Below are 17923 nucleotides of genomic sequence, written 5' to 3'. Positions count from 1 at the left end.
TCCTACACAATTTTATCTGGCCTACGCTCTGAAGAGACTTCAAATCATCCTCAGTTTTGTTGAAATCCTTCTTCGCAGCTCTGAAATTATCCGGCTGGCCATCAACCATCTCTCCCACTGCGTAAAAGCTGTAACAGGTAATCAATCCCTCACCTCTTTTCTCTCATCTGTTTGTTTAAATTTGGGGCAAATTTTAATTTGAATTGAAATTATTATTTATTGCAGGAGTGAGAAGTAGCAAGAGTGGGTATGATGGGTTGGTGGAAATAACAAGAGCAGTTTTCCATAATTTCGATTCAACCCCATTCTTATGCTTGTAAGTTCTTCTCACCAGATTAATTTGAACCTTCAAATACATGTTTTCTTATTAGGATAATTGATTGAAAGTTGAAACTGCCTACATAGTTATTAGTTAGATTCTAAAAAAAACATCCAATACAATTTCATTAAAAGTATAATCTTTCATCTTCTAGATATAGTCATATATTGTATAGATAATTCTTCCACTTAGTTCATTCTTATTCTTATAGTGTAAATTGATCACAAAAATGGATGAATTCCAGTGCTGTAACATAGCTCCAACCTCTGTTTAAATAGCTGAAAGCACATGTGACCATTTTATTTGTTCAGTTGTTTAGATTCATGCATACATATATGTCCTGTACTTATTAAGCTTCTTTGATTAGACTTATAAATTCAAATCAGATTCCTGGACTGTATTCCTCTTTCTTGTTCATCAGGTTGTTGCCAATTGTTTATCTGCCCTACAAGAGATTTGGACCTTGGAAGGATCTAAATCTGAGGAAGCATCAAGGGACAGAGAGATATTGCTAAGCAAGCCAGTTATATATTTCCTTTTAAATAGGTAATATTGAAGTGATATTTACTATTTGATTTTAGTAATAAATAGAAAGTCCATACACCAAGCTCACAGAGTTATAGATGAAATCTCAATTCCAAACTAATCTAAACTCACCCTATACACCAGTATTGGATGGTAACAAGCCTAACCCACAAAAACCACAATGCCTCAAGAGAGGTCACAATTAGCCAACGAATTTGCAGAGAATAACAGTTTTCAGCTAGAAAGTAGAAAGGAAAAGATATCAAAACATGTATATTTTAAACCGCTTCAAACAGTCGCAACTCACAATTTATAGCCATTAGTTCACATCCTTTACGAATGTACCTTGATTGAAGGTGCAGATAGAAGAGCTTTGGATCCGAATCTAACAAACCCGGGTGGTATTACCTTCAAAGCAAAATTTGAGTGTTAGTGATGTTGTGTTTCGCATTAGGTTGTGTGATCCTCAGGTTTCATTCCGGGACAGTAATCCGAGGTCCTATACTCAAATTTCTTACTGATGAGAGAATTTGCTTTGTCGGTTTTTTCTGTTTTTAGTTATGACCATTTTTTGAATTTTTCATTTTTAGTTATGAACATTGTGGCGTCAGTATTTGGACTACTTGCAGAGTCATTGTTGTTACATTCAAGTAAACAAGTTATGGAACTAGAACAAGAGGTACTATTCATGAACCTTCTACAAATATATTAATATTTCGTTAAATTCTGTCACATGAGAATATATGGCACACATCTCACAATGAATGGAACATGTAGGGGAAAAAACTACCACTCCTAAATATTAGCAAGTGCCTACAAGATCAAGAGTTCGTTGTACAACTAAGATCTCAGGCATATACGCAACAATGCAGATCCACTTCTTCCTACAGTATAATCTCATTGCATGATGCTTCCCACTATGATATTACAACTAACACAATTGAGCATGGCACACTACCAAATCAAAAGAAGAGGATGTGTACTGAAGGTGAAGATCAAGAGAATGACAATGCCTCCCTCAAGAGAATTAAGAAGGTTTAGAGAAATTTATTAAACCAAATGTAGATTTTATTTAGACTATTATTTTTAGACTAGCATTATTTACACTATTATTTTTAGACTGTATTTAGAAAATTACAATCAATTATTTTAGTGACAATTATAATCAATCATAATTGCATTATCTTACATTCGTAAGTTTAGATTATCTATTTAAATAAGCAAATTCAACATTTGATTATCTATATTTATGACCATATGACCAACTCTAATATAATCTTGCATTGATATACTTAAAAGTACTTATATAAAAATATAAACATTGGGCATTATCTCAATCGCGCAATGCGCGTGAAAAACTAGTTATATATATAAATTGGATGATGTTACAAAAATGGTCTTAAATTTTGGGGGGAAAACTTGGCTAGGAGGATTTTATATATATATATATATATATATATATATATATATATATATATAGAATATATATAGATATATAGATATAGATATAGATAATATATTAATATAGATATAGATAGTAGGAATAATGGTCAAATAGGCCACTGAACTGCACATGAGAATGCAATTAGGCCACTGAACTTAAAAAACCTACAATTGGGTCCCTAAACTAACCAATTTCATTCAATTTGTCTATTTTTCAAGTTTCTCAAGTTGCTAACAAGTTACCCCTCCACCTAGAATGCATATGTGTCATTTTTTTTTAAATAATTTATTATTAAATTATTTTTTTTAATATTTAATAAATAAAAAATAAAATAATTTATTTTTAAATTAGTTTTTTTAATGTTTAATAAATAAAAACTAAAATAATTTTTTTTTTTTTTGAAAATAAAATAATTTGTTAAGACGTCGTACAGGGCTTGGATTTTATTTTCAAAAAAAAAAACAAATTATTTTAGTTTTTATTTATTAAACATTAAAAAAATTTAAATTAAAAATAAATTATTTTAATTTTTATTTAATAAACATTAAAAAAACTAATTTAAGTTTTTTTTTTAAAGTTAATTTTAAAATAATTTTTTTTTAAATGGCACACATGCATCCTAGGTGGAGGAGTAACATGTTAGCAACTTGAGAAACCTGAAAAATGGACAAATTGAATAAAATTGGTTAATTTAGGGACCCAATTGTAGGTTGTTTAGGTTCACTGACCTAATTGCATTTTTGTGTGTAGTTCAGTGGCCGATTTGACCCTTATTCCTAGATAGTATAGATAGATTAGTCCATCTATCTATTTGATGTGTCTAATTTAGTTAAGATACTAGGCTTAAGTTATTTACAATAATATTAATATATAAAATCTATATATTTAAAAAGTACTAATAAATAAAAATTCAAAATTAATAAAAATACTAAATAAAATAAATAAAGAAGAAATAGTTTATTTTATTAATGAATACTAATCAGGCCAAATGAGGGAAAGAATATTAAATTTGAAGGGGGTTTTTCTTTTTCTTTTTTTAAAAAAAAAAAATCAATAAAAATTATAACTTGGAATTTTTTACTAAAAAAAAAAAAGTATTGATAAAGAATATTTATAACTTTTAATTTATTATTTATTTTTTAAAACATATTAGAAATAAATGAAACCCGATCAGTTTATGTTTGTGGTGGGAACATTGATTATTTGAATTAAAAAATTGAAAAATATAAAATAAATACTAATAACTTGTAAATAAGCACGAGTGTTTTAAAAAAATAATAAAAGTTGGTCTCTAAAAATTGTTTAAATTTATAAAAAAAAATAATAATAAAAGAGAAGAACTAAATTTATAAATCGAAAACATTGTGGGGCTAAAATGTGATTTTTCCATTTATTTTCCACGTGGTTGTGATTTGAGCAGATTGCAATAATACTGCGAGATTTACTCGCAGTTTCCGACTCTGCTGCAAGTTGTCCTCTTCTCCTCATCTACCCCTGAGAGAGAAGAACATCCGACCTCCGGTCAATATCCGATCAGTTTCTCGGATCCAATCCGAATCCAAAGATGAACGACGCCGATGTATCCAGGCAGATCCAGCAGATGGTCCGTTTCATCCGCCAGGAAGCGGAGGAAAAGGCCAATGAGATTTCCGTCTCAGCCGAAGAAGTAATCATCAGTTCAATTCCAAATTTGATTTCTATTTCCTATGCGTATCTTTGTTCTTTTGGAGATCGTTAGAGTGGTTAATTGGAATGACGAAAAATTGATTTATTTATTTGGTGATATTGTTAGGAATTCAACATTGAGAAGCTGCAACTAGTGGAAGCGGAGAAGAAGAAGATCAGACAAGAGTATGAGCGCAAAGAGAAGCAAGTCGATGTCCGTAAGAAAATGTAATTTACACAACTCCTTGATTTTTGCTTGCTTCACTTGTGATTATATAGATAATTGCCACGTTAATTTGAAATTACTCTTGATTTGTGATTTTTGTTGAGTCCCTACAAGTTAGTGAATTGATCTTCATAATAGTTTTGCAATCTTTGATCTGTGACATCTAATTGCTAGTCTCCAGTTGGAGTTGCCCCATCCTAGACACGATATAGATCAAAGTGCGTTAAGAAAAGTTGAAAAGAAGACACTGGTGCTACTAAACCTAGTGACCATGAACAGTTGACTGTCTTTCAACTGATTTGATATGGGATCATGCCTACCTTTGGTTAAATTATTATCATGTTTACTAAACCTAGTTTCCAAGACATTTTCAAGTTTGTGGAGTTGTGGGGTCACTGAAGCTTTTAATTTATATCTAATGTCCATAAAAGCAACTTTGCAGGTTAGAATTATGAGATGATTTTGGTACATATTAAGTTTTTAATCCCATCTTAGTAATGAAAGAATGCTACACAGTGCTATTAGTGTACAGGTTTCTTGAAATATTGGGTACCTTATTCCATAAAGCAAGGACTTTATTGCTCATTAGCATCCTTCTCCAGGGTTGAGCAACTGTTATATTAGTTCAATTCACGGTGTTCTTTTCTTATTTTTCCAATTTATAAACCCCAGTACCCCTAATGTGTTTCTATTAGCAATTTTTGCATGGGATGTTGCTCACCTGTTTTCAAATATGATGAATCCAGAAAAAATAAATAAACAAAAGAAAACAAAAAAAGAAGCAAAACACTCTCTTATTGTCACACCCTTGCTGGTTTGTTAAACCTTCTGCTGGTATATTGTTCCACCTTTTAGAATATAGATGTCTTCCATTACACTATTGAAATTCCTGCTTTCATATGAACATTGAATCCTTGTACTTAATTAAAATTTCTTTCTGCTATGTGAAATTTAAAAGTGGGAGATTTGTTCACTACTTAGGTTTTGAACAAAGATGGGTCAAATAAATCAAGATCCTGAATTTTATTCATACATAAATATGTTTGTTAAACTTAGTTCAAGTAATTTCTACTTGCATTATGTTGACTTGTTAAGTTTGTAGACCGTTGTGTCTAGTTAAAGTGCTATTTGAAGTTTATTTGTCAAAAACATTTTAAAATTTATTTGCATTGTATTCTTGCAGTGAGTACTCTATGCAGCTCAATGCGTCTCGGATTAAGGTCCTTCAAGCTCAAGATGACTTGGTTAACTCTATGAAAGATGCAGCATCAAAGGAGCTTTTGCATGTCAGCCACCACCACCATAACTATAAGAAGCTTCTGCATGATCTTATTGTTCAGGTAGTAAAGTTGAGCAAGTCCTTTCTAGACTCTGGTGTAATGTGTTTCTGTAAGTTGTAGATGAAAATTTGGATGGTCAAGAAGTCAAAATCTAAGGAGAAGTTCCTTTTTTTTTTTTTTAATTTTTTTTTTTTTAAACATAGTTTTGCTGTGGGGAGGGAAAATTTATTTTATGATGGAAATGGTTTATCAATTAATATGCTGTCTTTGCTTTGTTAGTTGGTTATGTATACTGTAATTTTCAGTTTTGCACTGTTGTTGTAGTTGAGTATGTTGTGTTTTGGAAGATATCTGATCAACTTTGATATTAGGAAGGATTGAGCCTTCCTCTGGTTCCAACTGGGCAAATACTATTGCAAACAGAGTTTGACTACAAGATATAAGTATCATTTAGAAAACCTGATGGATCAAATTTTTGTTCCTTCTTCCCCCTTCCGTAGAATTTAGGTTATATTTTTATGGGGGCATGGATACATGATGTCCAGCTTATACATCTATATGAATGCATTGTTCTCTCTGTGTTTCATGTTAACATGATAATTTTAGTACCATTGTAGAGCATGCAATTGTGGTTTTGTCTAGGATGAACTCCATATATAAAGGACAATAATGACTAATGCATGAAGATCTCTAAATAGTAGTATTAAGCCTTCCATTCCAACTCCAGATTACTTTGTGTTTCAGAGTTTGCTCAAACTCAAAGAGCCTTCTGTCTTGTTGCGTTGCCGGGAACATGATGTAGAATTCGTAGCAGATGTCTTGCACTCAGCAAAGGAGGAATATGCAGCAAAGGAAGGGGTCCACCCACCTGAGATCATTATTGACAGCATCTACCTGCCACCTGCTCCTTCCCATCATGGTGCACATGGTCTTTTCTGGTATGCTTTTCAAGCTCTGTATTAGACATGAAAATCACATGTTATTTTAACTCTCTGACAATTTACTCTTCCCATTATCTACAGCTCTGGAGGAGTGGTTTTGGCTTCCCGAGATGGAAAAATTGTGTGTGAAAACACTCTTGATGCTAGATTGGAAGTTCTGTTCCGTAAAAAACTTCCAGAGGTACTCTTTGTGATTTCTCCCCTCCCCTGCAATTACTGGCCACTAGATTTTAGATGGCTGCTATTTTATTATAAGACAATCTATTTATCCATTTCTGTGCAAAATGATACTATGTATATGCTTGCATGCATGTGTGTATGCATTTATATAGTACATTGTAGTATGTAACATGCATATTTTTAACCAGAGCCCTCTCTGTCAACTGCAGATCCGCAAGCTGCTATTTGGGCAAGTTGGAGCCTGTTAGATTTGAGTTTCTTGTTCTTAGCTGCTATCAGTTCTTGCCTTCCATATCGTGAAGCTGGGGGCAATGACCACATAAATTATCAGCTTGTGTTACTTATGTTTGCTGCTTCCACCCCCCAAGTATTTCTTGTGCTAGTAAAGGTTGCCCTTTATGCAGCTTGACATAATTATTTGATTGTGGCATTAGTGCATAACTGAGTATCATATTGTTTCGAGCTCCTAGATTTTTTATGGTATTATATATCTCAATAAGTTTGGTACGATGAGACGAAGATATAATAAGAGAACTGAGTCATCCTTTTAAATTTTCGGTTAATTGTCAAAGCTGCAGCACAAAGGTAGCAAAATTTGATTAAAGTTTTTCATTTAGTTAATATTTGCTGGCTTGCTGCCTTGCTGGTCTGGACTGTTCATGCAGGTAATATTATTTACTTATTTATTTTAATGGACATTTGCTATCTCCAAATTGGTCTCTCATTGATGTTTATAAAGTTGGTTTTTGAGTCGTATATAATTTAGTAAAATTGGTTTCTAGTTGGTGAAGGAACATCAATATGAGCTTTAGTTGTGTCAAATTTGTGATAGACTGGAAATGCAAAATTTCCCTTTATAAAAATGTGACCATTAGTTTGGTCAATATTAGGGTTTACAGATCAGAAAATAAAGTTTTAGGAAACTCTTAGTGGATGTTTGGTTCAGGTTATTTCACATCACTTTTGTTTTTAGTAGTTTTCAAGGAATTACATCCCTCTATATTCTTATGTTATATGTTACATTGTTTCAAAATATTTTTTGAACCAAACATTCCTTTATGGGGTGTTTGGTAAGATGGAGTTGCTATTCCATTCCTATTTTATGAAATGTAGAATTCTATTATTTAGTTTGAGGGAATTGTAATTTCAAGAAATTGCAATTCTTTTTAACTATGGAATTGCAGTTACTAGGTTTTTCAGGAATTGTAATTCCACACCCGAATTTCATATTAAATTATGATTTTGTTGTTATTGTTATTATCATTATTATTAGTATTTTAGTCTTTATTTACTTCTTCCCTTTCAATTCCCAGCAATTCTATTCTTCTCTATCAAATAATGGAATTTGAATGGTAAATGGGATAAAGTACAAATAAGCCACTGAACTATTTAGGAAAAAGCAATTAAGCCATCGAACTCAAATAACCCACAAATAAGCTATTGAACCCGAGAAAAAAGAGCAATTAACATTTTTAACAGGTTAACTCTAGGTTTTTGCTGACTGTATTGCCAAAGGTTTATTTTATTTATATTATTTTATTATTATAATCCATCTCCATAGTAATATATTTTAAAGTAATTATAATCAAAGTAATTTTGTATTGTCTATATCTAATTTATTTATTTATTATTATTTTTTTAAACAAAAGATCTAGTGAAAAAATAATAATAAATAAACAAATCAAATCTCGAGAAAGACAAAACTATTTTGATTATAATTATTTTAAAATATAATACTATCCAAGTGGATAATATTAATAAAAAAATAATAAACATAAATAAAATAAATATTTGGCAATTCAATCAGCAAAAACCTGGAGTTAACTTGTAAAAAATGTTAATTGCTCTTTTTTTCAGGGTTCAATGGCTTATTTGCTCTTTTTTTCTGGGTTCAATGGCTTATTTGAGGGTTATTTAAGTTCGATGACTTAATTGCTGTTTCTGAAATAGTTCAGTGGCTTATTTGTACTTTATCAATTTGAATTTCTACATTATTCATTTCCTATGGAATTATAATTCCTTTCCCTTGCTATGTAGTTCAAAGACACTTGTGTCTCTTTCAAATGAGAGACCATAGGTTTAAACTCCAGTGGGGGTATTGACTCTTTGTACTTGAATAGGTTGAAAAAGTATATATGGACATATATTATATTGTAATAGGACATTGACCCTTATTCTTATTTTTTTTATAGGTCAACAATATTAAAAACTACTCCGTATTATTTATTTATTGAAAATTGTTAATTAATAAAATTATTACTGTATATTTTTTAGTGGAAATGTAAAATTTGTTAACATATAAAAATGTATTTGAATTTCAATCAGTCTTATACAAGACCAACTGTTTGTTGTAATATAGTTTAAATAAATCGAAATAGATGAAGTTCATAATTGGTCTTTATACTATTATAATTAAAGATAACTACATATTTTGTTAGTTACAAATTATTAGATCTGCTTATATGTCAATAATACAGGCAAATTCTTTCGTGAGACTCTTTCATGAATCTAAATTCGCAACACAAATCTCAAAATGTGTTTTTTTTTTTTTTAATGTTACTGAGATTCAATCTCATGACCTTCCACATGAAAAAGGTTACTACATGCCATCTAAGTATATAGTACTTGGCAATCTCAAAATGGGTTAAATGGTTAAAAATATTTAATAAAAAAAGATACCAAATAATGATACTTTTAAACGTAAGAATAATGCAACACCCAACATACCAAATTGGACACTCGACTCTTTACTGTTATTATAAAGAACACATTTACACTAAACAAATTCCTAAAGACTTCGATTGTACAAAAAGATACTTCTAAGAAAATAATGGCCATGTTTGGTAAAATAGTTAGCTTATCAATCAATTTTGGATTATTTGATCACTTTAACTATTGATTAAAAAATCAATGTTTAGAAGCAGCTAGACACTCATCAGGTGCTTGGTGGGCACCTAGCACCTAGAACACCTGGTGGCATATATATATATATATATATATATATATATATATATATATATATATATATATATATGGTCGAGATCAGGTGCGAAGGTGGTCCCAAGTGCGAATATGCGGGGAGAAGTTTTTTTTTTTTTAAAAGAGCATGCGTCTGGAAGGAAAAAGTAAAGGCTAAAAATGGCGCATCTTAAATGTTACAAAGACGCACCTTAAGTGTTAGAACAACGCACTTTAAGTATTAAAATGACGCACCTTAAGTTTATAAAAATTGCGTACTTTAAGTGGTACAAAGACACACCTTAATTAAGTAGTAAAATCATGCACCTTAAGTATAAAAATGGTGCACCTTCAGCGTAGAACTTTTGCACCTTAAGTTTATAATTGACGCACTTTAAATGTTAAAATGACACACCTTAAGCTATGGAAAGACGCACCTAAAGGTTTAGAATGACGCACCTTAAGTTTCAACAAAAAACGCACCTTAAGTTCTCACTGAATAACTGACGCACCTTAAGCACGGAGACCGTGTACCTTAAGTACAAAAACTACACACCTTAAGTTTAACCAATATGAAAAATGGCCAAATTACCACCGCGTTTTTTATTTTTTTTTTAAATCATAGTTACGTTAATCCTAGACATTGATTTTGACAAGATCAATGACTCTCATCTCACCGCATGTTTCTCACTCTCTCTCTCTCTCTCTCTCTCACACACACACACACACACACACACACACACACACACACACACACACACACACACACACACACACACACACACACATATATATATATATATATATATATATATATATATATATATTGAGATGGTTCACGTGCGAAGGGTCTCCCAACTCCCAAGTGAAAAATGGGGTGGGATCTGAGCCATTGAACTAGGTTAGATAAATGGCGAAAGATTTTTTTTTTTTTTTATTTTTTAAATGTGCTTCCTGGCAACATGGATGCGAATGATCTTAAGTGTCTCGAACTGATGCATCTTAAGTTGTGAACTGATGCACCTTAAGTCTCGAAATAATGATGCACCTTAAATGTCAAAATTCTACACCTTAAGTACTGATCGAACTGATGCACCATAAGTACTAAACTGATGCATCATAAGTACTGAACTGATGCACCTTAAGTAATATGGTATGATTTTACCAGGAAAATTTGAAAAATTTAAAAAAATGTCCCAATTACACACATTTTACTTGTTTAATAGTTTAATTACACCTTCTTTTTTTTTTTTTTTTTTCTAAAAAGGTTATGTGACTTAATTGTACAAAAAAATCTATCTGGTTAAACAAACGTATTGTTTGTGTGACTTCTCTAAGATTGAATAGGAATCGGTAAATATGATAATGGCAAGTGACAATGAGGATGAGAACTGATTGTATTATATTTTCTGAACTTGATTACAATGAGATCAGATGATGTGAATATATAGAATAGAGAGTCACAGTGTGACAATGATAAGAAGTAGAGAGTCACAGTGTGACAAGGATAAGAAGTTCTAAACAGACTCATATACATAGAGTCCTAATACTCCCCCTCAAGCACAGTGTATACTAGTAACCTGTAGCTTGTCCCTTAAGGAAGAAAATCTAGGTCCAGGCAGAGCTTTGGTGAAAATATCAGCAAGTTGATCCTTTGTGGAGATGAAGTTGACTTGGATATCGCCCGAAGCTACTCGATCACGAACAAAATGATAATCAATCTCCTCATGCTTGGTGCGCGCATGAAAGATTGGATTGGCACTCATATATGTAGCTCCTAGATTATCACACCATAATTTTGGAATGGAAATACCCGGAATCTGTATCTCACGCAATAATGACATAATCCATAGAACCTCAGCACAAACATCTGCAAGAGCTTTGTATTCAGCCTCAGTGGATGACCTGGCAACAGTTCTCTGTTTCTTGCAAACCCACGATATAAGATTACTCCCCAAGAAAACAGCAAAACCACTCGTGGATTTTCGATCGTCAGGACAACCAGCCCAATCAGAATAAGAGAAAGCATGAATGTCTCTAGATGAGCACCGTCGTATGCGTAAACCATGATCAACTGTTCCCTTAACATACCTGAGTACCCGTTTGAGTTGCTCCCAGTGTGATATGGTGGGGGCATGCATATGCTGGCATAACTGATTAACTGCAAAGGATAGGTCAGGTCGTGTGACAGTGAGATATTGCAGTGCTCCAGCTAGACTCCTGTACTGTGTGGGATCATCATATAGATCTGAATTGAAGGGGACAGTTTTCGAGACAGAGATATGTGTAGAAAGGGGTTTGCATTCAGACATTCCAGCCCGTTTTAAAATATCATTCATATACCGTTGTTGAGATAAAATAATCCCATTGTCACTCTTAACTGTTTCAATACCCAGAAAAAAATTTGGTTCACCAAGATCTCTGATTTTGAATGTAGCAGACAGTTTGGACAAGAGCTGAGACATAATACCTTGATCACTTCCCATTACAAGAATGTCATCCACGTACACCAATAGATAAACCAAAGCAGAGTCTTTAGAGTAATAGAACAGAGAGACATCTGTCTTGGATGCTTGAAAGCCAACCGATAGTAAGAACGTATGTAGTCGATTAAACCAAGCTCTGGGAGCTTGTTTTAACCCATACAGAGATCTTTTTAACAAACAAACATGATTCGGGAAGTTAGCATCAATATAACCAGGGGGTTGCTTCATATAAACTGTTTCAGCCAGATTACCATTCAGAAAAGCATTATGAACATCTAGCTGTTTGATAGACCACCCAGATGATAAAGCTAGAGATAGAAGGAGTCTTACAGTCGTAGGCTTTACCACTGGACTAAAAGTGTCGAAGAAGTCCTGACCTGGAACCTGATTAAAACCTTCCGCAACCAGCCTGGCTTTATGCCTTTCAATAGCACCATCAGCCTTTCTCTTCGTACGAAACACCCATTTACAGCCAATAATATTCATACCTGCAGTGGGTGGAACTAGAGACCATGTGTGGTTATGCAGGAGAGCATTGAATTCTTGGTCCATGGCTTCACGCCACTCAGGATATTTGACAGCTTGAGAGTAACATGTGGGTTCCGTGGGATGCACTTGAGCTGCTAGAGCAAAAAGAGGAGCATCTGCGTTGCTGCGAGTGGCCATAGAGTGAGTACGGACATTGGGCCTGATGGACCGCCCACGTGGACGGCCTCGCCGGTGAGCAACAGGCTCCACAGGATCACCCGACGAGGCAGCCTGTCCAGGAACCACGGCTGGTTCGAATGAAGCAGGTAGCGGCGGTTCTGGCAGCTCATCATTGGACACGGCAGGAATAGGTGTGCTGTGACTGAGAACAGATTCCGCCCAAGGTCCAGAAAACGGAGTAGATAGATCCTGCAAAGAAGTTTTAGTAGCAAAGGGGAAAACTTCTTCATCAAATCTGACATGCCTGCATGTGTAAATCTTATTAGTATGTAAGTTCATGCATCTGTACCCCCTAAAGGACTCAGGATAACCTAGGAAGACACATGGAGAAGACCTGTATGACATCTTATGACGATTATATGGTCGAAGATGAGGGTAGCATAAACACCCAAAGACACGAAGAAAACGATAGGAAGGAGGGGATTTATGTAACAGGAGATGAGGACTGGAGTTATTTAATACAGAAGATGGCATTCTGTTAATTAAATAGACAGCAGTCTCAAAGGCAAAATCCAAAAATTTCAAAGGAACAGAGGCATGAGCTAGAAGAGCCAGACCAGTTTCAACAATGTGACGATGTTTTCGTTCAACACGACCATTCTGTTCATGTGTATAGGCACAGGATTGTCTATGTTGAATTCCTAATTGAACAAACAAAGAATGCAACTTTTTGTACTCAGCACCTAAATCAGACTGAATGGCCTTTATTTTGCAATTAAAGGACCGTTCAACAAGAGTACGAAATTTATCAAAGATGACATAAAGGTCAGACTTTAATTTCATAGGAAAGAACCATGTATAACGGGAATAGTCATCCACAAAGATCACAAAATAACGGAAGCCAGAAGTAGATAAAGTGGGCGCAGGACCCCAAATGTCTGTGTAAATAAGATCTAGGACTTGAGAACTAGAGGAAGCAACACGGGGGAGGGGAAAACGGGCAGATTTGCCTAATTGACACCCGTGTGACCGAAACTTTTGCAGATTTGACACGGATCATTATAGCGCCAAAAACAATTGGCTCCCGTGTGACCAAAACGTTTACAAATTTGACACGGATCATCATAGCGCCAAAAACAATTGGCTCCCGTGTGACCAAAACGTTTACAAATTTGACACGGATCATCATAGCGCCAAAAACAATTGACTCCTGTGTGGCCGAAACCTTTACAGATTTGACACGGATCATCGAAGCCACGTTGCTGACCTCCACGGTAATTAAGGTTGCCATCGCAGCGCTGCATCTTCTTAATTTTATGAATCACAAAACCCTAGCTAACTGATACCAGATGAGAACTGATTGTATTATATTTTCTGAACTTGATTACAATGAGATCAGATGTGAATATATAGAATAGAGAGTCACAGTGTGACAATGATAAGAAGTAGAGAGTCACAGTGTGACAAGGATAAGAAGTTCTAAACAGACTCATATACATAGAGTCCTAATAATGAGTACATGGGGCAGCGCATTCTTGTGTTCATTTTCTGCCGAAACTGAAACTGCAGCCAATGTCAAAAAAGCACCCACCGTGGGGCTCGAACCCACGACCACAAGGTTAAGAGCCTTGCGCTCTACCAACTGAGCTAGACGGGCAGTTGTTTTGAAAGCAGTAGTTTACTTATTAAATTGTTGGTCTGAAGTGTTATTAATTCTTCGAGTTTTTTTAGTTCAAGTCTTAAACTATTTGGTTGGTTAATGTTTACCTTTCAAAAATTTTCAATTCTTATGTAAAAGACATGCTGATGTAATGGGGGGTTTACTAGAACTATTAAAGTTATTAAAGAGGTAATAGAATTTGTATATCTAATTCAACCAAATTGATATTAAAAATTAGTTGTGTTGATTAACAATCATTATTTTTTTTTGGGAAGCAGGAAAATGACTTCTGGAAAGTATTTTTTGGAAAATGAGTTATTTTCGGAAAACATTTTCCTTTCTCGTGTTTGGCTACAAAGCGGAAAACTATCTTTTGTGTGTTTGGTTCATTTTCTGGAAAATGGGGTAGAATTATATAATTAAACAGTTTATATAATTAATTATTTTATTTAAAATACAAAAATATTTATATTTTTGAAATCAAATAATATTATTATCTATTAAAAAGTTATAAATTTTTTTTTTTTTAAAAGAAGAAAGAACAAAGAATGAAAAATGACTTCCCCCAAAAAAAAGGTGAAGTCATTTTTCGAAAAAGAGGTCTCATTTTCCATTGACTATGTGGCATTTTCCTTACACAGCCAAACACCAAAAACCCGAAAAATGATTTTCAGAAATCATTTTCCGAGTTTCCAAACACACCCTAAAATTTTATTTGACGATTTTCGACCACTTTCCAGTGATCGAAAAATCGCCTGGTTTTCAACCGTGAACCCACCCAAAACATTAAGAAGGTCCAAACACTAGATTGACTATATATATGTAAAAAAAAAAAAAAAAAAAAATCTATCTAAAAGCAGCATTAAATTCAGTGCAGTTGTTGTTGTTGCGGTGCTCAGATAATATTGTAAGAGTCAGGAATCCAGTGTTGCAAAAGGTGCAGACATCATAGACGGAGCCAAAGGGGGAGGGGGGGGGGAGGGGGTCAGCTGCCTCCCCTCACCCCACCCCCACCCCCATCCCATGTATAATTTTTGTATGTATATATATGTATATATAGTACATTTTTGAGTATTAGTATATAAAAACTGTTGATTGTTAATAAGATATGAGTTATATTAGTTGGTAGAGCATGCATTTGGTTATAATAAAGGTTAGGGGTTTGAATCTTATAGATGTTAATATAGTTTTACAGTTTTTTTGGCTCCCTCCCTATGGCTTTAACACAGTCACGTTTTAATAGCTTTTTTAATATTTGATAGTTGATACACAAATACATACATATATATATTTAAATTATTTTATCAAATTAATTATGTTTCATATTTTGTTATGAATATTTTTATAAAGTTTTGATGTGTTTTATTTTTCCCCCATATCCAATAATATTTACACCTATATTTCTTAGGTAATTTATTTATTTATTTTTTAAATATCTCTTTTATTTTAATGTTTCGCCTTTACTGAAAAAAATTTCTGAATCCGTTCTTATTTCGCCCCCCCCCCCCCCCCCCCCTCAACAAAATTCCTGGCTCCGTCCCTGGCAGACATTATTGCCGGAGTCCTTCTTCTTGTGGTCCTTTATCTTCCCCTGCACTCCATTTTTATCAACCTTCTTCCTGTTATTTGATGAGTGATGATGAGTCTTATTTTCTCCATAATTCACAAGCAGAAGCAGGCTGATCGAGATAGATCGATCGAGAATGAAATGAAATTGAAGCAACAGGCCACCACTCAGTTGAGCGCAAAGCTCGAGCTGAGGGAGGAAGGGATAGATATGATGGAGGTGCAATGAGAAAAGCAGATTTGTGTTGATTAGTTTAAAAGAATAAAATTTTACAAATTACATACTATCTTATTAGTTTAAATTTTCATAATTATAAACTAGAGGTAGATGGTGATCATGTGACAAGTTAGGGGACAATGAAAATGTCAACAAATGAAGCAAAGCCAATGGCCCAAAATTAATAATTCGTCCATAGATAGATGTAAGTGAAGTAAAGTCAAAGAGTATTCAATGCCTCCCGCTTTCAGGTAGTGCCATTCTTTATAGCAAATTAGCAATGTTGTAGAAATCGGCATAGGCAGTCGCCTAGGCGCTAGGTGCCTCTAGGCCAAGGCAATTTTAGCCCTAGGCAGTTTTTAGTCAACTGACTGACTAATTGGCTGATTAGGCGTCGATTTAGTTGAGTTGAGCGCCTAACTCGATTGAGTTTGTGCCCAAATCGATCGAGTGATTTTTTTTTTACCTGCTCAGTTACTTTTCTTTTATATTTCTCCAAGTCATGTACTCAACTAACCATCTAACATATGCAGTTGACTAGTTTGGGGGATTATAACAATCTAACAACTCCTAATCCTGAGTGAGAAATTAAAAGTGAAGACGATATACTCAGATTACTCGGCCGCCTAGGCGCTAGGCGCCCCCGAACGCCTGACTAGCGCCTAGGGTCTTCTGCAACATTGCTTTATGGCAAACATATGGTTTACAAACTCTTTTCCTACTAGTTAAAATCGTGGAGAGATTACGCTCTACAAAAAATCTAGAATCTAGCATTAGTTTTCGAGGAATTTAGAAGATAATTAAAACCTACACTTGATGTCTTTCCCACACTAAGCGTAACATCAAACGTCGATTTATGAAACCGTCAGAATAAACAGCACTAAAGAAGCAACACTAGATCTTTGTGTTTCTGTAGTGATGGTTCAAAATGGCATGCCTAGCAGCCCAAAAACCCAATCTATCACCTTCTCTACTCTCATGGCATCCTCTTCTTCTACTACACTTTAGACCCTTCACTACTGGCTGGTGATCACTTAACTCATAATGTCCAAGATTATATTTCAACCACGAAGCAACTAACCATTTAGCTCTATCTTGAATACGAATCTGCCCATTATATGACTATCCATGTATTTGCAGAGATTTCAACTTGATTTCAGCATTCACTGATCCCTATACTGGACTTGGAATTGGGGAGAAGCTTCATTTTTTATTTTATTTTTTTTTTTTTTGGAAAGAAATTCTGATGCCTTTTGCAGATGTGATATAAGTTATAAGGAAAACGGAGCTCAAGGTTTTGTGTTTTTGTGTACCACATCGATTGATTGAGGAGTGGGTAGGGAGTGAGCGTAGAATAAAAGGAGAGGCGAGCAGGCAGATATAACCATCTTTGCGCTTGGGGCAATGACGCAGCTAGTGAGGTTTTAACCGAGGCGCGTCTATTGCTGGTTGAAAACTATTTCCAAACCCCCTCTATGGCTTAGGTTCACCCTAAGCCTTAGAGAATTTTTGGAAGGGCTTCCTTTTCTGGAAGCCTTGCAATTCTAGTCTAGAATTATATATTCAATTGTTTCTTCACTTGAGTTACTTGCCTTATCAAGTGAGAGCGGTTTGATATCATCCATATACATTGGAGAGTATTCGTTAGATTGTTTATGATGACTTTATGAGAATCCCTTAGGCCTAGAGAATTGTTATGTTTGTGTAGACGTTTTGTTTGGGTTCCCCCTCCATCCAATCATATATATGCTTAGAAATGGAAAGATTCACAGTGCACTAATTAGAAATTAAAGAAAAACTGAAACATG

At 34.2% G+C, this 17923-nt stretch overlaps 1 protein-coding gene and 1 non-coding gene across 2 annotated transcripts; one reads left to right on the top strand and one right to left on the bottom strand.

The window, feature by feature from the left end:
• The first annotated feature begins 3696 nt into the window (after positions 1–3696).
• Positions 3697–7135, top strand: LOC109157167 (V-type proton ATPase subunit E-like). Its single transcript, XM_019305084.1, has 6 exons — positions 3697–3954; positions 4081–4181; positions 5363–5519; positions 6204–6397; positions 6482–6581; positions 6790–7135. The coding sequence occupies exons 1-6, from the start codon at positions 3853–3855 to the stop codon at positions 6826–6828; spliced, it is 693 nt and encodes a 230-aa protein (XP_019160629.1). The 5' UTR covers positions 3697–3852; the 3' UTR covers positions 6829–7135.
• A 7121-nt stretch (positions 7136–14256) lies between these two features.
• On the bottom strand, positions 14257–14329 carry TRNAK-CUU. Its single transcript has one exon. It is a non-coding gene; the product is annotated as a tRNA-Lys (tRNA).
• Positions 14330–17923: the final 3594 nt, after the last annotated feature.

The sequence above is a fragment of the Ipomoea nil genome, unplaced genomic scaffold, assembly GCF_001879475.1.
Source record: "Ipomoea nil cultivar Tokyo-kokei standard unplaced genomic scaffold, Asagao_1.1 scaffold2761, whole genome shotgun sequence".
Classification (NCBI taxonomy): Eukaryota; Viridiplantae; Streptophyta; class Magnoliopsida; order Solanales; family Convolvulaceae; genus Ipomoea; species Ipomoea nil.
The sequence above is the reverse complement of the archived record's forward strand: the minus strand, read 5'-3'. Positions and strand labels throughout refer to the sequence as shown.